At 37.4% G+C, this 24878-nt stretch overlaps 1 protein-coding gene across 2 annotated transcripts in view; it reads right to left on the bottom strand.

The window, feature by feature from the left end:
• The window catches only part of LOC111870617 (nuclear mitotic apparatus protein 1), a 94144-nt gene that overhangs the window by 53260 nt on the left and 16006 nt on the right, over positions 1–24878 (bottom strand). Inside the window, exons 8-14 of one of the 2 annotated variants that reach the window (XM_033753924.1) lie at positions 21630–21812; positions 21087–21518; positions 16884–17015; positions 13994–14122; positions 12631–12726; positions 5094–5222; positions 1482–1616 (exon numbers count right to left, since the gene is read on the bottom strand). In XM_033753924.1, coding sequence (XP_033609815.1) covers positions 1482–1616; positions 5094–5222; positions 12631–12726; positions 13994–14122; positions 16884–17015; positions 21087–21518; positions 21630–21812 — 1236 coding nt within the window. The remainder of the gene's footprint in view (positions 1–1481; positions 1617–5093; positions 5223–12630; positions 12727–13993; positions 14123–16883; positions 17016–21086; positions 21519–21629; positions 21813–24878) is intronic. The other variant, XM_033753925.1, reaches the window with a different exon arrangement.

The following is a 24878-nucleotide window of genomic DNA, read 5'->3' as shown; positions in this document are numbered from 1 at the left end:
TGCATTTTTACTCATGTAATGTGACTGCTTAAAACATGATGCTTGTTTAGTTATAGAAAATGTGCCTGTTGATGAAGCTGCACTTTATTTGCTCAAATAAATCTCTCTCTTCAATGTCCTAGATTGTTCAAGAAACATTAATGTACATAACCAAAAATTCTTTCTTGCATTCCTATGCCTGATGATCACTGAAATGCACAATGAAAAGTTCACTGACAGTGAGATTTCTGAAAAATCAAGACAAATAAGCTTATACTTTCTCTATATTTCTTCACACATGTTTTGCAGGGTTCCTGTTATATATAATATTTACTTCTTTCTTGCTCTATTACAGCAAGGCTTACGGAGAAACTGCCCATGATAAAATGTGAAATGCTGTGAAGTCTCAACTGTTAAGCTACAGACTAAAAGTATAAACTTATATGAAGCTGAAGAAAATTATGGCCACCAAACATCATTAACTTAAAGCCTAAAATGGCTTGAAAATAACAAACCTTTGCCCCCTTCCACACACGCACAGCAAGCAAGCACGCCCCCAACAACACATATCCACGCACGCATGTGCGCACACACACAAAGCAATGTATGCAGGTTAATAAATGTCTTAAAGATGCACAGCACAGTATAACGAATTATAAGCAGAATTCTTACACATACTTTCCAACTGCATAAATTTGTAGTCCTTGAGATTTATTACTATTATTACTAGTTTCTTACGACATGCCATAGCTCAAGTGGTTAGTCGCTGGCTTCCAACCACGGCGGCCCAGGTTCGATCCCGGGTCTGGTCAAGTTGGATTTGTGGTGGACAAAGTAGCGCTGATGCAGGTTTTTTCCGAGTACCTCGGTTTCCTCTGCTAATCTTCATTCCACCAATTGCTCCGCAATCACCCTCACCTATCATCTGGGGCTGGTACAATAGGCCAGAAGTGGCCGCAGTACAAGGGACTTACATCCCATTCCACTAGCAATAAAAAAATAGTTTATTTTAGTTTTGTGGAAAATTTATTAATAAAATACAGATTCTATGAACATTAAATTTTTCAGATATAACCTTATATTTTTCACTACTACTATATTTGGAACTACTGATTTACAAAAGTATTTCATCCAGACATGTAGCTATATTCGGATTTCGCATGCATAGCTCCAATGGTCATGCCAAAAGCTAAAGAAACTTTATGCATGGTAAACAGGCTATTTTATATTCTAGGGAACAAGTTCCCATAATAAAAACTTCAGATTTTTTAAGCTCTATTACCATACATCATTTGAGCACCCTAAATTGTTTCTCCTACCTCAGAAGTGCCACATTTGTGGGGTCTCCAATGGAATGAAGTTCATACCAAGTTTCATTAAAATCAGTAAACTAGTGTAAATTTGAAGGGGGGAGGACAAAGAGAGACCATGCTTAAAAGTCCTACTTTCTTTCCTTAAGAAGGAAAACTTGGTTATAAAAGCAATAAAAAATTAGAACCTACCTGCTTTTCATGTGACTTCAAACTGAATAATAAGTAGCTAAATTCAGCTTTCAAATTCTTAAAAGTTTCCTGACTTTCCTCATATTTCTGACAAAAAATTTTCATGTCCTGGCTATACAGGATACGTGTTGTATTCTGCGAAATAAATTAGCACTGTATTTCAAAATAACAGAAAAATTAACTTCAGCAAATCATGATTACTGTCCTACACAAGAGAACTATAATTAAAAGAAGAACTATCTCCAAATAAACCACTACAGACCAAATGAATATAAGGAATAAAACAAACTTGTGATATTTATCTTGTTTGAAAATAAACATATAACAATGATTCATTTTTAACAGAAATAACATGTCTTGGCACAGCACAGGCCTGCCCAACCTGTAGCTCACATGCAACAGTTGTGTGTTAATTTGCTAGCAAAGACATATGAAACTAGGAAAAGTCTTTTAACCATTTCCTGGCAGTGGTGCAACAGCACAATGATTGCATTCCACTTGTTTCTTGGCAAACTATGAGAGAAAAGTCACCACCATTTCCATATTCCTAGGTGACTGTACCATATACCCTTATTGCGAGCAGCAGTTATCTGCCAGGATTAAAATAACTTTGTCAAAAACTGCTCACATATAATGTTAAAGGAATGTTTTCTAACTAATTTGCAGATACGCAGGCACAAGCAGCAATTTATTTCTAATATTTTTACTGTCAGTCTTAGAATCTGTTTTACAGACTTGTTGTTTTTACTGCATATATATATATATATATATTAAGTGTTTTGTGAGAGGAAAAGAAACTGGCTTCTCAGTGCAGTGATAATAAAAATAAGTTACATACATTTGTGCATAATTTTAATGAAAACTAGTAGAATAAGTATCTCTTCATGAATTTTAATAACAAATGTGTGTGTTTAATGTGCTGTTAGCAAGAAATGTAATGTTGAATATTTTATGACCATGCACAAAGACTATATAAGCAAATACCTTGACAACAGCGAAATATATAGAAACAAAGTTGAGGATTTGAAACATAATTTACAATCATGTCAACCAACATTTTTTAAATCTAAGTCCATTAACACAGCCAAAGTGGCTACCATTGTACTGTAAAAATTCACAGAAATCTTGGCTAAGAAGAGGGGGGAGGAGGAGGAATAGAAACATCCTTTGAGGATCATAATGTGATTACAGAACCTATAGCTGTGGCAGGTGATTCATAATTTAATCAATTTAAAAATTAAACTGAAACAAGCAACGCAATTGAGAAGCTCCAGCTATTTTGAAGGACTGTCAATAGACAAGTGGACAGTGTGTTCAACGGAACAACATTAAAGCAGAGCTGTTGAAACAATACCATTATATGGGAAGACTAGAGGTACAGACATCATTCAAAATTTTTATGCTAGCCTTCTGGAAAGTAATTTTCCCATTCATAAACCTGTGTCAATCATCACAGATGGCACTCCAGTCAGAACTAGTGAAAAGTTGGCTCAAATGGGCTCTGCAAAAAAGATTCCACTTACCCAGACTCTTATATTAACATTGTTTCATTCCTCAGCAAGCTCTTTGGACAAAAGTGATTGATTTTAAAACTGTCATGAGTGCTACACAAACAATTGTAAATTCAATCCATGCTAGGTCTTTCCAACACAGGCTCTTCAAATATTTATTACATAAAATTTATGTGCATTTTGGATACTTGTTATTCCATACTAAAGTCTGCTGGTTGAGTACAGCAAAAGTTTTATTCACGTTCCAGAAATTAAGGAGCTTCTTCAGGACAGTGGCAATTTACATCCACAATTAAAAAATTTATGTGCATTTTGGATACTTGTTATTCCATACTAAAGTCTGCTGGTTGAGTACAGCAAAAGTTTTATTCACATTCCAGGAACTTCTTCCGGAAACTAAGGAGCTTCTTCAGGACAGTGGCAATTTACATCCACAATTAAAAAATTCTAGGTGCATGCTGTCTTGTTTTGCTTTTAAATGATATTGTTGAGTGTTTCCTAGGTAATGCGGCAAGAAATTTACGTGGGTCTCGGATTAGACGAATATGTTTACTGGACAATCACTTTTTGCAATCATAAATACAACCACAACTAATAACGGCTTCAGGTGTTTCCTCTTCAACTGTTACAACACTCTTGCACAGCTATTCTCGGTGGAGTGTCTTCTGTTCTGCTCGGATCTCAACTGTCCTTAGCTCTCATTGAAGCTAAACTAACGGGTCTCTTATCGAAGGGTTTAGTTTCGTCCACTGCTATGGAAATGACTCTCTTGTTGCCATGGGAATACATGTTTAATGCCTCAAACAATTCGTTGCTTAGACATATCTAGCCTCTTTATAAGGGTGGAAACCCCACTGTTAGGTTCTCATGTTGTTCAAGCGATTTCCTAGGTAGCATGCGTTCTCATTGTCCACTGCATAGTGATGGATGTCCTACAGTCCAGCTTTCAGGCAGCATGTCATAAATAGAAGCTGTGTTGTCTCTTGTGGAACCGTTGCTTGGTAAAGGACATGCATTGTGGATGGACAACTTCTACAATGCACCAGCACTGGCTATAGACTAAAATTTATGAAAATTGATTGAGTTGGAACTCTGCACATGAACAGGAAAGATGTACCAAAAATTGTGATATGGAAGAAACTGAGGAAAGGGAAATTATAGATCAGAATTCTGGCCCAGTGTCTTGTTGAAATGGTGCGACAAAAAAAAAAAAGTTACAATGATCTCAACATATCATGGTCACAAAATTGGAGGAGGATAAAGGAAAACTTGTTTCAGTTCTTGACTACAATCAAAATGTGACAGCAGTTGATCTGAAAGATTAGCTCCTTCACACTTACCTTCTAGAAAGAAAGAAAAAAAAAGACTAATTGTACATCAAAATGTTTAGAAGATACCTCAGTGACACAATTCTCCGCTCCATGGTTCTCTGCACAGCAAATTCACAAGAAAAATGAACTGATTACGCAGAGTTCAGAATTAACATGGCTCAGGTTATACTTGTACAACATGGAGGTAGTGTTGAAAGAAAAATGCCAGGGTGACATTCCATGGACAACACAGTGCCCAGACTTCCTAAAAGACATTTCTCAGAAAGGATTCCTCCAACTGAAAGAAAGTCAAGGTCAACAAAGAGGTGTGTTGTGTGTTATAAGAACAACAAGATGAAGGCGACAGTGTTTTTGTGCTCTGATTGTGAGGCCAGTCTGGGTGTTGTGGGCTGATTCAAGACTTACTATACAAAGCTCAAAAATTAAGGTAAAATCTACTTCAATTAGAAAAACTTCAGAGTATAATGAATATTCTCTGAAATTGTCATTACAGTCCTCTTAATAATTGGGGACGTAATGCCCTTCTGAAACAGATTTAGCATCATAAAGCTGAAATTTAAGTCCCCTGGCATAAAATCCTCCCACAGGACAGCAGTAACTAGGGATTTAAATGCTACAACACTGAATAATTAATTCAGGCCATGAGTTCCTATGGTATTGATTTAAATCTGGTACAATAAAGGTTAAAAGCATGTAAATTGTAGGCTTGACCTCCCGCACAACCCATGGCCAAAATATATGGTAACACTAACAGTGAAGTATTGACTTACTTTTCCAATATCCATACTGTTAAGAGAATCCTTAAGATCAGTATAAGACCTTTCCAAAACATCACTAAGTTCTTTAATTCTTCTTTCACAGTCTGCTTGATTCTGTTCTGCCTTCTGAATATCTTGCAACTAAAAAACAAAATAAAAATATAACATTCATAAAAGGCATTACATACAGTGTATTTAAGTCACATATTCTGTAATGCAGTGTTTTGTCATTGATTACATATGGGTACTTCCTGTTTTTGAGCTATCAAGAACTGATGTCCAAGACCATGCCTTTATTTCTCTGTATATAAAATCATACCGATATTGTGTAAGACTATGGTAACACAGGGATATGCTGCATGCTGCTTTCTCGTTTGGCTTATTCTTCAACCCAGAAGATACACGTGACATGTTCCTTTAAATACTGATTCACTATGAATGGACTAGGTGCTGTAATATCCCAGAATACAGCACTCTCCATAACGACCACTGTGAGAACCCCAAATCCTACAGATTGTTAAGTGTGCACTGTATACCTTTACAGTCTTGTTTGGCATAGGAACAATTCACTGCTATAACAGAACAAACTAGATCCAGATGGTAGCATAGTAGCACGGCTTGTGAAATTGTTCAAATATGCATCACCATTGCTGCCCTCTGTTGTCGCTTTATTGCCATACCAAATACTGCTTAAGAGGTGTTTCCCATCCTAACAAAAGACGGGTCTTAAAGGTGCTATTAGGTTTCAGATTTCGTGAGGTCAGTACACAAGGAAATGCCTTAAAACTGTAATTGCTTGCTGTAAGTCTGAAACTTTTACATGTGTACATATTTTTTCGAGTTTTAAAGATCACTGTCAAAATGAAAAGTTACACTACTGACTGATGACTTTTCATTTCCTACTTTGATGCCAGAATGAGTATTCATTGAAAATGTTTATAGCTATATCCATCTTCCTGCCACAGAAGCATAAGCATTAGGCATAACATAATGTCGTCTGTTTTTACACAATTTAAAATTGATTGATCATTTGAAGTTTAATGAAAGAAATGTCCTGAATGTTCTATTGGGGAATGTAAGCTGGCATGGCGCCATCTGTTTAGCCAGAGAATTCAATTCATGCATGGATGACAAATGGACAGCTATAATGTAGGTTTCAGACAATGCAGCAGAGAAAACAGTATTTCATAATAGTTACAGGCAAACAGTTTGTAGTAGCAAATTTGACAGTGCTTTTTCAGTCTCCAGATTAGTAAACGCTGATGATGTGATATGCTTACATAATTCTTATAATAGTTAATGTTATTGAACTGAAGTGTTGTGCGCCTGTAACAGTTATTTTTTTTAAACTTCAGTATTCATAATAATTTGCTGCAACATTCCTAGAGAACAAAAATATATTTCATTGTTACAAAGTTTAGTATTAAAAATGGAGTTGTGTTGATTTATGTAATTTGATGATCAAATGTTTGATGAAGTTACATTTACAGTGTACTGACACAGCATTGCATGTGAGAGTTACGTACGGGTAGTACTAACTCTGCCAGTAGGTGCATCTACCAACATTCTCATGAGTCATCATTTTCATGAAAAATGCTTACTCAGACAATCTTCTCAAAACCTGTATTCTGTATTTACTCATTACTGGAGATTATGGCAACACTGTTAAACATGGCTGCAATGTGCATATACAGAGCTCCTAATCCTGGTACTGAATGAGAGGCAGTAGGGCATTCATGAAGGATAAGTTGCAGAGGGTATGAGAGGAATCTACTATGGCCTACTGTACCATATTATCCCACAATTTATCTGGATACTCTGAGAAAACTCCTCAGGATGCCGGGGTTCAAATGATAAAATTGTGAAGTCAAATTTCGTCTCATTCCTCAGTACCTTATGGCCTTCCAATGTCAACACCCCATGAAAGATGGAGAACACAAAAATGGGAGAATGCTTGCCACAATCATTTACAGTAAGTACATACTATACATTAACACTGGTAGTGAAATTCTAACATAAATCCTGAAAAGTGTCTCAAAAAGGGTTCTGATGAAGAGAAATCAGTTCAGTAAGCTGACAATGTAATATGTATAAGGGTCATTCTGAAACTAATACCTCCAAATTTTTTTCCCTGCTCAAGTGATGTTACATACAAACTGTATTGGTGTCATGTGAAAATTTAAACATTACCACCAATATCCTGCAAATTTACGCACTGAACACTAAGTGGCTGAGCTGCAGGAGTCTACGAAAATTAAACACATTGACGTGCATATGAAGAACCAGCATATTACTGACTTCTGAATGCAAACAGAACAAGATTCATTGAGATCCACAGATTTCTGAAGAACATTTAAGAGGACATGACAATCAATGTCTGTAGGCTAGGCATGTCAGTAATGGTGACAGGGGCTGAAGAACATGCAAAGGTCAAGCTGTCCTCATACTGCATGGATGGCAGAAAATGAGGAGAGTGGATGAACTGATTCATCAAGGCTGACAGCATTAAGATTTGAGAAATGTGTATGAAAATGGGAACAGGCTTAATGTATTGAAATCAATTCTAGACATCCTGGGACACACGAAATTGTGTTCCAAGTGGGTTCCATGAATGCTAATACCAGATCACATGGGGTAGTGTGTGGGCTCATGCCAGTCTTCTGGAGCTGTAGGAGACCATGGATAGCAATTTCCTTGTCAGCACTGTCACTGGAGATGAGACTTGGGTATACAACTAAAAACCAGGACTAAAGCAGCAGTCTATGAAGTGGTGATACAAGGATTCCCTGACAAAGAAGAAATTCAACAAATCCATCAGAAAATTGGTATGTTCCATCTTTTGGGCTAAGAGTGGGGGTTATCCTTGAGGACATCCTGGAACAAGGAAACATGATCAACACTACTTGTTTCGTGAAGACAGTCTGCAAGAGTGAGGCCAAAGAAGGAAAAATTTTCCTTCAGCATAACAATACCAGGCTCCATATCAGCATTCTGGCAAAAGGGATCCCTACAGAATTCAGGTGGATTATTCAGCCACGTCTATCATACAGTCCAGATCTTGAACCATATGATTTTCACCTGTTTGGTCCAATTTAGGATGGGATTTCTGGAAAACACCTTCCCACTGATGATGCTGTCAGTGTGCCTGTCAAGAAGGGTCTCTTGGAGGCCAACAGCAACTTCTATGAGAGAAGGATGCAGGCTTCAGTTCTGTAATGGAGAAATTGTATACAGAATGGTGGTGAATACTTGTAAAATGAATGTAAGTACTTAAAGGCTTGAAGAATATGACATATAAATTTAATTTGCATATCTTCAGTGACAGCCAAGAAAAAAAAAATATTGGAGGCATTAGTTATGGAGCAACCCTCATATCAATATTCAAAAGATAAAATTTGCAAATTTCTGGGTGAAAGTAACTGTACTTGTGATTTTGTTACATGGTGCTCTATTCCATTCACTGATACTTCAGTATAAATGTGGTCTTAATGCCAATTCTCACCTCAGTGAATCATTCCCAGAGGTTGGGGGTTTACTGCTACTAGACTGGGAGGCAGGAAGGCTACCTAGACAAGCAGTATGATGAAAAGGAAGCATATCAGTCATTCTTGTGGCACAAAAACTAGTCCTAGATTTTCCTGGAGAAAAGACAAAAACCAACAAGACACTCAGTCAGAAAGAAGTAACATGTAAAACTGAAGCTATGTATCTCTCAAACGAAGGCTGTTACTGCAGATGTAAAGGTGAAATTAACTGCAGAAATATGTATGAAGAGTCTGCTTCTTTTTATATTTCATTACGGCAATGCAATATTGGTGACATCTCCAGTGTGAGTCTTTCATGACTAATATACTATAAATTCTATATGAAGTTCAGGACGAGAGAGTGCAGTCACTGCAAAGACATACAGGTGCACACAGATACATGAGACTGTCATACCAAATGAAAAGTAAAGCTATCCTTGTAACAGGCCATGAAGGCCCATAGGGTTGTGAGACGTTGAGGCTCCCATATTATCTAGACAATCGGCTCAAAGATGGCAGTAAGGTTGTCAGCCTTACGCGCTGGCCGCGCTTTACTCCCCAGGAAAATTATTTAATTAATTCCTAGTATTCATTTCTGTTAGAGACTGAGTCAACCCCAGGGCCATAGTGTGGCTGGAAGGATTAGGTCAATTAAAAAAAATCCAATGACCTCATCGGGACTTGAACCCACGACCAAGCATTTTTTATTTCAGGATAGATTTTTTAAGACAGACTTGGGTAAAGAATGGGTCCTTTAGTCAATGTAATATAATGCAATAAAATGAAAGACCTGCCCATCCTAACATACAAAAATGCACCACTAATAACATTTTAACTATTATATGCTGAGTGTGCCGATCCACTGGAGTATCAGGTAGTGGCTTGAACACTCAGGTTGCCGATCTATCAGCTCAGTCTAAATCATGCTCTTTTGGCTCAAAGGTAGCAGCACAAGACAGTACCTAATTCTCCAAGGTCTATGTCACAGTTTTGCACCAAGATGGCATCCTTTTGCTTATAAAAAATTTTTTTTGAAGACCAAAGGGTAACAATGATGGACATTTTGTCTCAGAACAGCAAAAAAGAATACCTGAAGTCAGTTCCTAAAGGCTAGGGGAAAAATATTTGTGCAAGGCATGTTACTTCATTAACAAAATTCTTAAATATATTAAAAAAAGAAAAAGAAGTAAATGCACAAAATACTTTTATAGTTAACAGATAGCGTGAACCATCATGAGGTGACTGTTATGAGAGAATAAGATGTTTATAAGACTGTGCTGCAGAGGGCATTTTCTAGGACGTTTTTGTATATACATTTATTTTTCCAAAATAAAAAACCTATTTTTTTTAACAAATGAAATGTATTGAGCTCATATGTTTACTTGGTGGTTCAATGCTTTCTTGGTCTGCGGTTCTTAGTTGCTTTACTGTGAATACATCATAGTTTAAGGCAGTATTCTGGTGTTATAATAAAGTTATATATTATTTATCATATATCTGTTATATTTTTCAGAGCTTATAGTGTGTATAGTTAGTGATTTTACATTTTTAACTAGACAATGGCTGGTCCCAAGCATCGGTCTTCCTACTTGCTACACTTCCTCCACCTCATCAACAGCGAAGGATTGCCAGGCCCTGGAGAACCAGGCTACAAACCCTGTGCAAGGTACCAAACCCCTGTGGACCATGCAAACAGGGTATTCAGGCATCATTACACCCCTCATCAAGGAATCAGTATTGACAAAAACCTGGTAGGTACCAAAAACAAAACCAGTCTCATGCAGTATTTGCCCAAAGAGCATAACCACTGTTGGACGTTGTGTGACTCTGTGTCCAACTACTGCCTGGGGTTTACCACATACAGAGGGGCCAGTTCTCAGGAAGACAACGACAACATCCAAGAAAAACTGGCTGGGGGAATATTATCATGAAAAAAAGAAAACTGCTTGATATTGGAGGATACCTCAACAAAGGCTGCCATGTCTCTGTTGACAACTATTTCATGTCTGTACCATTTGTCCACCACCTCCATCAGCTAAGCACATACATCTCTGGAACTGTTAGGAGGAATAGAAAACTTTTACTCCAGCAGTTTAAGAATAAATTTGCAGTTGGACAAAAAAATGTAACATAGATCTGCTCCCCTTCTTGTATTTTCCGCAAGAATAAATCACAAAAAACTTCCTGTCATTCTTTTCTCCAGCTCTGCCACAGTCCAAGAAGAGGAAGCTGAAAAATCATCACATCCTACAACAACTTCATGGGCAGCACTGACTCCAGACATGATGCTGTACATTTATTTGGATGAAAGGCAGAGCGTGTATTATCGGAAAAGGGTGGCTTTCAACATTATACACAGGATGAAGTTGAAAACCTACATTCCCTACAAAGAAAACTACTGGGGGCCTGGAAAATTGAAATCCAGGTACAATTACACCGTGTCAATAACCAAGAGCTTGGTGGAGTGGTTGGAGCTGAAGGACAATGCTGGAGCAGATGATCCTCAGGGACTATGAGGAGTCAGAAAACTCCTTGAAAAGAGAGAGTCCCAACACATTGCCTTGCAGCACAAGGAGAGGAGACAAACAGCCAGAACAGTATGCACCAGAGGCAACAAGGGGCTGCATGGAGAATGTTTCCCCAAACACAGGTGGTAACTGCAAAAGGTACATACGTACTGTTTTACATAATGTAATGCAGTTCCGGATCTGAGAGCTCTTCACACATAAAACTTATAGAAAAAAATATTATCTTTCTTACAGGCCTAGTGACAAGAAAAGAAGACGAAAAAGACAAATTTAATCCTCCTATATTATGTAAACTTAAAATTTCTATATTTAATTCTTTCAGCTTCTATTTTAATTATTTATGGTGTTAGCACCTGTAGGCTACTTTAGTTTAAATCTGCTGTTTGTAGTGAATAAGTGTGATTTTTTATACATCTTCGACCAAAATTGTATTTTTGGTGAATTTTTGAAGTGAAACTTGTAAATTGAGTCAAATTCGCCCAAGCGTTTTAGACCAGGTACTTGGAAAATAGGCTGAGTGCAAAAGGGTCAAACTTATGACAAAACTAATCAGCCTGCTAACACCAAGCAGCTGTAAAGAAACTGCATGTCACTCTGTACCCCACAAAGCTTCATTATCTTTGTGAAGTTCAGTCAAGTACAGACATTATCCAGAAAAATGGAACATTTCAGTTAACATGCAGCCATGTATAAATGTGGCATTGTCCATCATTCTAGTTAATTATTCTGTGTCCATGAATCCCCCTACACTTGCCTCCCTCCTACCCTTATCCCTTTTCCTGATCCTCAAACTCATTGCCTGGGGATATCTTGCATTGGGCGGTCACTCGGGAAAGTCTGTCTGGCTGCCTTATAGAACTGCCTGAACTGTCACTGCATCTGGGACAAAGCAACCTGTCTGCCAAGTGTCTATTGTGGTGAGTCCTTGGTTTCTAACAAGTTGAGGTTCTTCACCTTTGGGATGATATGCAACATGTTCACTGAACTATGTTTACTAGTTTCCTTTTTGATTCCTACGTTCTGGATCTGGTTAGTTACTTATTCAGTACATGTTTACTCGCCATGGTGATGATTCAGCTCAACAATTAGTGATAACTGAATTACATATATACCTTGTTTAAATAAATCCAATTTTTAATTTATTACTTGCCAAGAGTCTTCCACCTGTCATATATTGTCTGTGACCCATCTCAGTGTCCTCTGCCTATTTCATCAGGTTGTTTTGCAGACATACCAAGGGAGAAGGAAGGGATGGTGCAAGCGGACCCCAATTAATGTTACTTTATTTAATGTGTTTCATCATTCAGTGTGCAATTTTTGTGGTCCTAGATGCATTGTTAGAGTTTTAAATGTTCTTCCATTTAATGGTATTTTCTCAGTTTAGTGTCAAATACTTCAACAGCCCCCCCCCAAAGAAAACAGATATAAATTTCACTCTATCTGTATAAATCAAAAAATAAACAAATAAGGAAAACAAATTAAAAAAATATAACCTACATATTTTTCACACTTTTCCTTTAGTATTTTCACTTCAGCCTGAGATGTCTTCACCCTTTCTTGGAGACCATGTATCACAGCATCTTGGTCAGTAATCTATGGAGAAAAAAGCACCATATTATAAATTATTAATAATAACTCCATGGAGCTGAGTCCTTCTTGAGAAGGAGGTTTATTACTGTGATCACATGAGCCCTCCACTGGGTCTTATCCTGAGCCAGATCAATCCAGTCCATATCACCCCATCCTATATCTCTAAGATCCATTTTAATATTGTCTTCCCACCTACATATTGGTCTTCCTAGTGGTCTCTTTTCCTTCTGGCGTTCCCACCTGTATGCTTTCAGCTTCCTCCCCATGTGTGCTACATGCTCTGCCCATCTCATCCTCCTTGACTTGATCATTCCAATTATACTTTACAAAGAGTACAAGTTATGAAGCTCCTCATTATGCAGTTTTCTACAACCTCCCGTCACTTCATTCTCAAATACCCTCAGTCTATGTTCCTCCCTTATGTCAGAGACCAACTCTCTCACCCATACAGAATCACACATAAAATTATAGTTCTGTATATTCAAATTTTTAAGTTTTTAGACAGTAGTTGAGAAGACAAAAGTACTGGACTGACTGTTAGCAAGCATTATCAAAATCTGATCTCCTCTTAATTTCCTCCTGAATCTAATTTTGTTTTGCTACTGTTGTTCCAAAATATTCAAACCATGCCATATTTCAAGGGATCTATTAGCTACCTTTATGTTATGATTTTGCCCCACGTTATAAATTATTAACAATTCAACTATTAAGTTCAGTGACTCATAAAGCTGTGGTACATTTTAATGCAAGTAACACGATGCAACTTTAATACATGTTCATATTATTAAAAAAAGCTACTGATGAATTAAAAAAAAGTGTAGCACTTAGAAACATGCAAATTTATAAACTTCACAGTTTACAATGAAGTCTTCTCAGACAAACAGCCATGTCACTGTGGAGTTAGTGTCTAAGATTTCAAAGACTGTCTTCGCCTCCATCATCAGGGTTGATGTGATAAGTGTTTTATTCACATGTGACAGTTTTGCCCAAAGCTGTCATCTGTCCCAGCCAAGACGACAAGGGGAACAGGAGGAGGACCGCATGGGGGGTTCTTGTTTCTGGCAGAATGCCATGAATGCCTTAGAGGGAATCTTGTACCACTCAGTGCTCATCACACTAAACCTGATGATGCTGACAGAGACGGTCACTGGCAGTTGGACCCCAACGCCACATTCACAAGGCTAGTCACCCAAGAAGACTTCATTGTAACCTGTCACTGTCAAAGTTTCAAATCATGCATACTTATGCTTTCTTTTTCAAAAGGCAATACCTTATTTTCTTTTGCTTTCATATTATATGAAAGTTCATGTATCTGTTTAATGACATCATCCAAAGTTATGACCCCATTCCTTGCCTTGTTCTGGTATTCTACAATACTTCCACTATGATCCCCTGAAAACTAAACAGCACAGCAACATTATACAACTATCAAATTAACTTAAAATATTGGAATTTAAGAGAAATACTTAGGACTTCTATTCTGTCTAAAAATACTAGAATGAGCTTCAGGNCTATCAAATTAACTTAAAATATTGGAATTTAAGAGAAATACTTAGGACGACCGTGTCTCACGGTGTTGTCGCTTGCAGATTTACTTATACTTTTTCTTCAACCCTGAAGATGGGGGCGATACGTTCCTCCGAAACGTCGGTTAACACCACATATACACGGTGCCAAGTCCCAGAAGACTGCTTTCTTCAATTCTTCTATTGTAAGATTTGAAATTTTCACAGCAGTGACTAAGAAGTATGTTGTCTTCTGAGACGTGGCATTGTGTAGATCTTGTGTGAACTGATGTTTCAGAGGAACATATGGCCTACATCTTTAGGGTTGAAAAATCCATGAGCGAAGAACCAGCATGAGCAGGTGTCTGCAGCCACATCCCAGAAGATGACATTCTCCAGTTCTTCTACTGTTGTGTATTTTTGCCATGGGAATGTGTTTACTGAGCCACTGCCTAGCAAGAATAGGGGGATACAAACACAGACCCCACAGACTCTCCTTCAGTATGACACAGACCACACAGAAAACGATATGTTCAACAAGTCTTCTATTGTTGCATGTGTATTTATTGTTGCAATCAAGTTTTAGCTAAGCCTTTGCCTATCAATGACAGGGGAGATTACATACACAGACACTCAAACTGATGCGGGGATTCATTAAGTATACTGGTGATATTGGCTCAGGTGTCATGATACACATACCAAGTGTCACAAAAATTGGTTCAGGCTTTCAAAAGCTGAGAGGGGGGCTACACAGACACATAGGCATCAAAGTGATCTCATAAGCCTGCTTGAATTTTTTCAAAATAAGGAAAGTAGTCTAAAAATCAGCACATCATGTATAATATCTTGCAAAAGTCTAAAAATTAATTTAAAACGTCATTCAATAAGATACTAAGATTAGTATGTAAAAATAATTCTCACTTCTTAATAGCTTTGCAATAGCCAACTTGTGATCAGTTTCTGCAGTAAGTAAAAATCAAGACCAATGGGGTGGGCAAAATATAAAAAGCAATCTGGAAAGAAAGTATACTGCATTGAGAGCCACAAATAATGAAATCAGTGTTTCTTTTCTTTTTTCTTTTTGGTAAAAAAACTACTGCAAGTCTTGTTACAAATTCCTTGAGTATAAATATTTCCTTTACACCAAATTACGAGGGAAAGTTAGTAAATAGGTCACAAATGGAAATAAGATGTAAAATATCTGATATTCGAACCTGGAAAAAACAATTACTTCTCAAAATATCCTCCACCAACACTGATGCACGTGTCCCATTGCTTTACTATTATGTTAAAACCTACAGCACAAAAGCCTTTTGAACACTGTCTCAGCCACTTCTGCTCCTCCATTTGAATCTCTTCATCATTAATGAAACTTTTACCACCAAGGTGATGTTTTAGCAGACCAAATAGATATAAGTCATTAGGGGCCCAGTCTAGGCCGTAACATGGATATTCAAGAAGTTCCCGCTGCAGTACTTTAATTATTTCCTAGGCTACTTGAGCTGTACCCCTCTTGCCAGTTGGCCTGGACATTTTCTGCCAATTTCACCCCAAAGCTTTAACAGAACTTTACAGTATGATGCAGAATTAACATTTTCACCATGCTTCTGAAAACAGGCTAACAGTACTCCCAGAGAATCCCAAAACACAGTAAGCAAAACCTTCCAAGCTGATGGGGTAACCTTAAACTTTATGATTGAAGGTGAACTGGGTTGTTTCCATTGCAATGAAGCATGCTTTGATTTAGGTCTGTAGTGATGCACCCATGGTTCCTCACCAGTAAGAATCCTGTTAAGCATATCTTCTCCTTGCCCTGCATATGATGAGAGATGTTTAAAGGACAGACCCATTCTGTTAATTTTGTCTTAAATCTTCCGTTCCCTGAGCACCTACCAAGCACACGCTTTCTGAAACTTCAAACAATGATGCATTATGCCGCATGCTAAACCATGGGAATGTCATAGTGCAGTTCCTACACTGTCTATCATTATCCTCCTGTCAGCTGAAATCAACACTTCCACCTGCTGCAAATTTGCTTCTGTCACAATCTCAACAGGGCAACCTGGTTGGGCGTCATCTACAACTTACAAGCCGCCTTGAAAGAATTTCTCATCCCAGTTGTGAACCACTTTATGTGACAAACACTTCCCACCATAAATAGGAAACATTTCTTTATGAATATCCTTTGCATTGAGTCATTAGCCCATAGAAAAAGAACAACAGAATGCCACTTTTTGGTAGTACACTCCTCAAGCATGGTCACCATTTTGACTACTGAAACCAGTCTCTAAACATGCACATGCATGTCTGCTACACAGTGTCATAAGGCTGGAATGTGCTGCTACCTAATGATACACACAGAAAACCTATTATGTCCATTACACCTATTTACTTCCATTTTTGGCTTATTTACTGACTCTCCCTCGTATATTTGCTGATGAAAACAATGCATTCTGAAATAAAAGTACTAATCATAAAGCTCTTAAACTGATTTCACTGTATATAAATAATAAACACAATTTAAGTATACTAAAACCATAGATGCTACAGGTAACTGTTTGGCTTCACCTCAGCTAATATATACAGAGCTTATGTTAATAAAGGACAAGAAGCTAAAGATACAAAATATTAAATAACATCACTGGTTCGGATTACCTCTGGTGGAAGAGAGTGCTCTGTCTGTACTTCTGAAGTTACTAGACTCAGCACAGGCTGCTCTGTCTGTATTCCTGACGTTACCAGACTCGGCTCTTGCTGCACACTAGTGTTTACAGTGCTGGCAGCACCCTAGCAGCAAGTAGCACATGTAAAGAAAGATATGTACATACATACATCAATACAGGCAGCCACGTTGGCTCAGTCAGTGTAGCTGCTTAATTAAGCAATGGGACATGCAGGGAAGCTGATTAAATCTTACTGACTGATAGATATAAAAGAATTTTAATAAATAATAATTATAGAAAGGGTGTTTCTGCATGGCAAAAGGTTAAACCGGGTGTTCCACAAGGTTCGATACTTGGGCCATTGTTTTTATTGTTGTATATCAATGATCTGCTTTATGTAGTAAATAAATCATCCATACCAATTTTGTATGCAGATGATACTAGTATACTGTGTTCAAATTCTAATTCCACAGAACTCAAAACTACCTAGAAAGCGATTCTGCTAAAAATAAATGAGTGATTTTCACAGAATTCACTAACGCTAAATTTAAGTAAAACCAATTGTGTCTGCTTTGCAACAAAATTGAATCTGTTAAAAGACTTAAATATAAAATACAGTGATACTCTAATCCACAGCACTTGTAATGTCAAATTTCTTGGACTAATCATTGATAGTACAAGTACTTTGTCCTGGAAACATCATATTAATCAATTAGTAATTAAGCTGAGTTTGGCTGTCTATGCCATCAGAACTTAATCTTCTGTTGTGTCCCAGAAGAGTCTACTGATGACATATTATGATATGTATATTCCATTATGTCCTATGGAATTATATTTTGGGGCAATTCTGCCAACAGTAATTTAATTTTTAAAATTCAAAAAAGAACAGTTAGAATCATTATGAAAGCTAGAAAAACAGACTCTTGTCATCCATTGTTTAGGTACCTAAATATTCTTCCGTTTTACTCACAATATATATTTTCAATATTCATATATTTGTTGTTAAAAATATGGATACTTTCACACTAAATTCTGATATACATAGTATCCATACCAGACAAAGTTCGGATTTACATCATTCAACTTATAAATTAACTAAAGTCCAAAAAGGTGTCTACTGTTCTGGGATTATGATATTTAATAATTTGCCACAGAATCTTAAGACCATGACAAATGATTCTGATAAGTTTAAACATGCCTTAAAAAAATTCTGCATATTGACTCCTTTTACTCACTGCGGGAATATCTAGATTGGAGAAAAATGGAAAACCTTGCTTCTTATAAATAATTTATAATCTGATTGTTCATCTGATACAGTTTTTGTGTGGTTGATGTAATCTTTTGTCTTGAATTTATGCAGCTTTTCGTTTCGATAAGCATGATTTATATGTATTGTTTATCTGTAGAATTGCCTGTATGTTTTTTGCTGATAGTATTGCGATATGACGAGTCCTGTATCGATGTATTTTGATTTATGGGAAAATGAAATGAAAGAAAGAAAAAAGACCTTGGGGTATCCCAGTAATTATAGCTTCGTATTTTAGTTGCATGCATTAGTGTCTTACATATATTTTAATTTAATTTTCTCTTATATTACAACAATCTTATGTACATATCAATGTAATCTGCTGACAATTTCTACATCCAATGGTCATGTACTGAATAGATCGATGAATGCTAATAAATACAATATAATACAAAGACATACAATTTCAAACAAATGTACATCAAACAAGCAAAGAAGTTAAAAAGTTCTATGAAAGCCAAAAGCCTTAAGCCATACTGTTTTCATAGCTTACAAGAACAGAAAACCATAAAACAAACAACAGAAATGGAAAACATGAAACAATGAGTGATGAATATGCTTTCTATTTCTGTTGCATACTTAACATCTGCTACTAACCACTGCCACCATTTCCAAAACAACATAATCATAATTTTAATTATAACTGAGAAGAAAAATCAATTAAATGATGGAAACACACAGTGATTAAGCCAAATTATTATTATACAGGTAATCAATGTCCATCTTTAACACTGAAAATAAAATACTTGAGATGTTCTGATTTTTGAACATAAAAAAAACTAACATTCACTCTCATTCATTCATTCTACGCCACTTGAAAACATACTGTTTCAAAATGGCTTTCATCACTGAACAGGCAAGACAAATAAAGGATCAATCTACTTAGATGTGGCTATTAAGGTTAAAGATGCTGAAAATATAACAAAACCTACAGAAACTGACAACTGTTCTTCCAGAGACTTGTTTGTGCATAATGTAACATATCAGAATTTGGGAGTCTAATCTGATGAATGGCTGGCTTCAAGTACAACAAGCTCATGGACTAAGAGCCCTTTCTTTAGCCTATAACATTCTTGCTATTCAACAACAACTTATGAGCACTGCATCATTGATTAAGGAAATGTCCGCAAGGAGAACATCTGTAACTGATTCTACACACTGCACTAACAACAAAATTTTTTGCTCAGGAAAGAAATATATTGACCATATGAGCAACAAAGTCAGTTCTTTTGCACACAAATTAGAATAAGTGTAGACCTAATTCTATACATGCCTTCTATGCAGATACACTTCCCAGCAGAGTTTATTTCCTACTAAGGTCTACTACTGAGATATGACTACTGACATCAGGCATACATGTCCACCATAAACAGTAGTATTATTTTGTTTCTGAATATGTATTAAATCAACAAAAGGCATACATGGGTTGAGTTTGCTCAAATATGTCTTATGCTATACCAACACAGGTGTATGCAAACATTTAAAATACCTGATGATGGCTCAATGGGCCAGACATATGTTTTAAACACAGAGTAATATATGGTGTATCCTTATTTCTTATTATGGTGACTGAATAAAAATAAGAAAATTGTTAGAAGTTTTCTTTTAACACTGTACTTTGGACTTGTAACACTAGTCACACCTCAGTTTTAGCACTTTTAATTAACTCTCTGGTAGCAGAAAACCAGAATTTTAATATCAGTAATCCCAAAGCTTATCACCAGACCTGATTTACCCATTACATTTCTGATACTGTTATAATTATTATTTCTTTCTATTTCAGTCTTTTAGCTACTACCTCTCTTTAGTCTGCAAAAAATATTTTAGACTGACATGTCTATCCCCATTTTCTGGAAGCCTGTTAACACCTCTTTCTAACACTTTCGTAATTCTACTAATTTAGAGCACTTTACCAAAACATTGTTCATTAAATGTAATTTTTTGATGTCCTGGGCACTCTCGAGGTAGCACAGTCAGTATAGCGACTGTCTACAGATTGGCTGACTGAGGGGTTGGAGTTCAAATCCCAGTGGGGACAAGAATTTTCACTTCTCCATGTTGTCCACACCAGCTTTGGGGTCCACCCAACCTCCTACCAAATGGGTACCAAGGGCCCTTTCTCCGGGGGTAAAGTGGCAGGGGCATGAAGCTGACCACTCAGCTTCACCTAGTGCCTTTTTATCTGGGCTCTCTTCGATAAGAAAAAATATAATCTTTTAACTCCTTTTCCAAACCAAATGCCTTTTTTGCTCAGATTATATATAAGCTTATGGTATAGTAAAGTTGCAACAGTAAAGACTTCATGCAGATGTATTCTTTACAGAAGTAACAATAACTTACCCGAAGTAATACCATGTTCAGATATTTATTTTCTGGAGTACACAAGGGATATTCATGACATTTCAGTAACAATATGAAATCTTTGCTACCAGGATACATATTGGATTGTAAGTTCCACATCAATAAAAATAACATCTATTAAAAGCAGTCAATAAGCACTTTAGTCCATAACACCACTCTTTATCATTGAGATACCATGCTATATTAATATTACCAAAGAAAGTGAAAATATACAACATGCAAGTTATATTTGGCCAAATCATGTCTCATGCTGTTATTTACATTTCATGTAGAGGATGGTTTGTGGTTGAATGGAAATATTGATGTTCCTTCATGATGATGATAATGTTTCATATCATATATTTAGTAGCATTCTGTTCATCCATACAAGGTCAACTTATAACCTATTGGATACAGAACCTGTCATAGTAAAATAAAATATAAAAGCAATAATGTCATACAATCATAACAGATCTAGCAGATAAGAGCAGTTCAATGTCCGTTATTACATGCATGTCTCTCATTAAGATGATTTCTTCCTAATCCTACCTGCACAGCAACGTCCTGAGGAGGAGCAGTATCACCTTCATGACCAGATCCATCAGTAGTAGACACCTGAACGTTTCTGGAAGGTGCAGAATGTCGTTGGCATACTTCATAATATGTTTCTTCTGCAATCAAGTCGTCTGTCACAACTGGTCTGTATGGCAGATGAGAGTTCTCTAAAAACTGATTACAATGCCAGACAGACTGTAGCTGAGCTTCAGCAGCAGTTCCATCACTACAAGTCCTATTTAAGTTCTCTGGAGTGCTGAGATGTTGGTATGGAAGAGACAAATCATGAGATATGTGCACTTGTTGGAACTGGTGGTTTGAGTTGTTAACAGGAACCTGAACCTGCTGATAATCCTTAGGATGTTGACAAAGATGCTGAGCTCCATTTACCACATCATGCTCGTTGTCCGGATGAAGAGCAGCAAGCTGCAAAACAAAATATTAAAAATATGAACAAAATCCAACACTTCCAAATCTGCGTTTAGCCCTGAATTTAAATTATATATATTTCATCTGAAATATTCTGAAAGTACTAGCCTTGAACCGTGCATCTTTTATATCTTTTCTCATCTCCTTAATAATATCATCCTTGAAATGTGTCTGCATGTCTGCTTGACGACATCTCTCTTCCAGAAGTTGTATTTCACGGCGAAGAGCCAATATTCGGTCATGCTTATCAGCTACTTCTCCTGTCAGAGCTGCACGCATATCTTTGGCAGACTGAACACGAAGAGAACAATATTATTACCCAAGACAAAAAATTTTTTACTAAATGTATTTGACACACACAAGAGAGCACAAAGATATTGTGTCATGTGTTAGTGAATACACACGAGGTTTGAACTGATACCTAGATTTACTGGACTCTTTATAACTTGTAATTACAAATGATTATAACACTATCTCTGATTTACACACTTAAAAAATATCACTGTAGCACATGCTAGGTCTCCATCTGTTATGTCTTCTTTAGCCATTTCTTGATTACAGTATTTACTAGGAATTGCTAGGTTACAGTTCCCAAAAATTGGAGATTCTTGTGCTCTTCTGTTTATGTCATTGCTGGCTGGCTAACATCTCACAGCTTACTCTTCATGGCAAGTAAGCTGCCTTGACAGCTCTCACTGCTCAGCCTTGGAACAGACTGCATATGAGGTGTACTGGAAAGTTCCCGGACTAGGTCGAAAAATAAAAGCTGGCTTAATTTACTCAATTTTTGCTGCCATCACCTTCAAAATAGTCTCCTTGGGAATGTACACAGTGATACCATCATTTTTTCCACGCTTCATAAGAACCGTGGAAATCATTTTCCTTAATGCTATCGAGTATCGCTTGCGATTCCCTTTGGTTGTCAGACTCTGTTTCAAATGTCGTCCCTTCAGTTTCATTTTCAAGTTGGGAGACAAAGCGAAATTACAGGAAGCTAAGTCCAGTGAGTGGGGAGGATGCGGAACAATAAGCATATTGTTGTTAGTCACAAACTCAGTAGTTCTTAGGGATGCGCGGGTGGGTGCGTTGTCACGACGAAGGAGAAATGCAATGTATGTTCAAATTTTTTGTTAAGATCTCCTGGCAAACTTCATAACTGTTCCCAAGGGTATCTGTGAGCTCATGGATTGTTCGGCAACGGTCCTTATTGATGAGTTCCCGAACTCTTTCAACATTTTCTGTCGTTTTGCTGGGGCTTGATCGCCGTGAACGTTTGTCATCTTCAACTGACACTTCATTGGCCTTGAAATGGGAATGACATTCAAAAACCGCTGTCTGGCATAAAGAATGTTCTCCAAAAGCCTCACAAAGCATTTCAAGGGTTTTGGTAGAGGATTTACCGAGCTTCATGCAACACTTTATGCAAACACGTTGCTTTATTTTGCCATCCATCACAGATGAAACGAAACACAAAGATGAAAAAGTACTTCGGTAAAAACAATGTGTCCCCACAGCGTGGTGTCACGTGGCAGACTGATGCAACAGGCTTTTGGAAGTGTGACCTTGGCCTCCCCTCTCATCTCCTTTCACAGATGCAGATACACAATAACACTCTGGGAAATTTCCAATACCACCTCCAACAGCTCCTCTTTTATTGTGTAATGCATTAAGAGGGGCTGCTGCCTAGCTATAGCCCTCATGTGTGTTTATGCAGGCAAGTGTTTACCAGCTGTTCTTTAGCATTGGGTGACTTCTCTTGTTGAACTATTCTGACATGTCACTGTGACATTAACAAGGCTGCCACCTTACAGCTATAAATTTACAAGGCATATCCACAAAATATGTTCCATTTGCAAATATTGCCGCTGCAGCGCTGCGGTCACTATAGTGCGCATGTATGCAGAGTTTGTTGGTTCTTTTGGAAGGTATGAAATCCATCTGCAGACAATCAAACCACGTTTATGTATTGTCCTGTGTGTTACAATGTTCAAGAAAATAAAGCAGCCCGCCACATGTGAAATGCAGTCTGTAATCCATTTCTTGAATACAAGAAACATGAAACCGGCTGACATTCATCATCAACTTTGTGAGGTGTATGCAGAACATGTCATGAGTGATTCAATGGTAACGAGATGGGTGAGACACTTTAATGAAGGACAAGAAAATGTGCATGATGATTCGTGGAGTGGCTGACCATCTGTGGTTAATGAAGATTTGGTGCAGGTGGTGGAAGAGAATATTCAAGAGAACTGACAATTCACCATTTTGTCACTTTCCCTGCATTGTCCACAAATTTCACGGTCATTTCCTCATGAAATTTTGTCTGATAAACTTCATTTGTGTTCACACTGGGTGCCAAAGATGCTTACGGATGAACGCAAAATGAAATGACAGGCCAGTGCTTTGAACCTTCTGACACGATACACTGAGCAAGGTGATGACTTCTTGAGCTGCATAGTCATAAAGGATGAGACATGGGTGTCACATGTAACCCCTGAATCAAAGCTGCAGTCCATGGAATTGAGGCACACATCATCGCCAATGAGGGAAAAAATTCAAACAGACCATTTCAACTCATAAGATCATGTGCACAGTGTTTTGGGACAGGAAAAGTGTTCTGCTTGTGGAATTCTTGCCTCAAGGCTCAACAATTAACACAGGTGTCTGCTGTGACACACTTAAGAAACTGAGTTGTGCAATCCAGAAGAAGTGACGTGGCATGCTTAGTTGGGGTGTTGTGATGCTTCATGACAGTACCTGCCCACACACCACTGCTGCAATGCCAGATCTCATCATGACATTTGGCCTGGAAAAATTTGATCATCCCCCCCTACAGACCAGATTTAGCACCAAGTGATTTTCATGTGTTCCTGCATCTGAAAACTTTCCATGATGGCCAGCAGTTCTACAACGATGCTGTCAAAGATGCCGCTAACATGTGGTTTGCATCACGGGCAGCATCATTCTATGATGCGGGTATAGAAAAACTGGTGCCCTGTTATGACAAGTGCCTCAACAGTGGTGGAAACTATGTCAAAAACTAGTGCACATCAAATGGAATATAAACGGTTTGGAAATAAATTCCTTTTTTTTTTCTCAATAGCCCATCCGAATTCACTTTCTGGATAACCTACGTATTACAGAAACTCAGTGACTTTCTTTAATAGCGTATTTAATGCTCATTTGTTAGCAAAAGAAGGTATAAAACAGTGAATAAAAATGGTGGGATGAATCTTCTGGGATATAATGCTGTGTAGCCTGTTGAAACTCAACAGACGTTTCAGAGTAACATGCAGCTGCATCTTCAGGGCTGAAGAGTAAGCCAAAAAAGAAACCCGCATGAAGCAGTACTTCAAA

The sequence above is a fragment of the Cryptotermes secundus genome, unplaced genomic scaffold (assembly GCF_002891405.2).
Source record: "Cryptotermes secundus unplaced genomic scaffold, Csec_1.0 scaffold363, whole genome shotgun sequence".
Taxonomy (NCBI): Eukaryota; Metazoa; Arthropoda; class Insecta; order Blattodea; family Kalotermitidae; genus Cryptotermes; species Cryptotermes secundus.
Note: the sequence above shows the minus strand (reverse complement) of the source record. Positions and strands in the feature narration are given on the sequence as shown.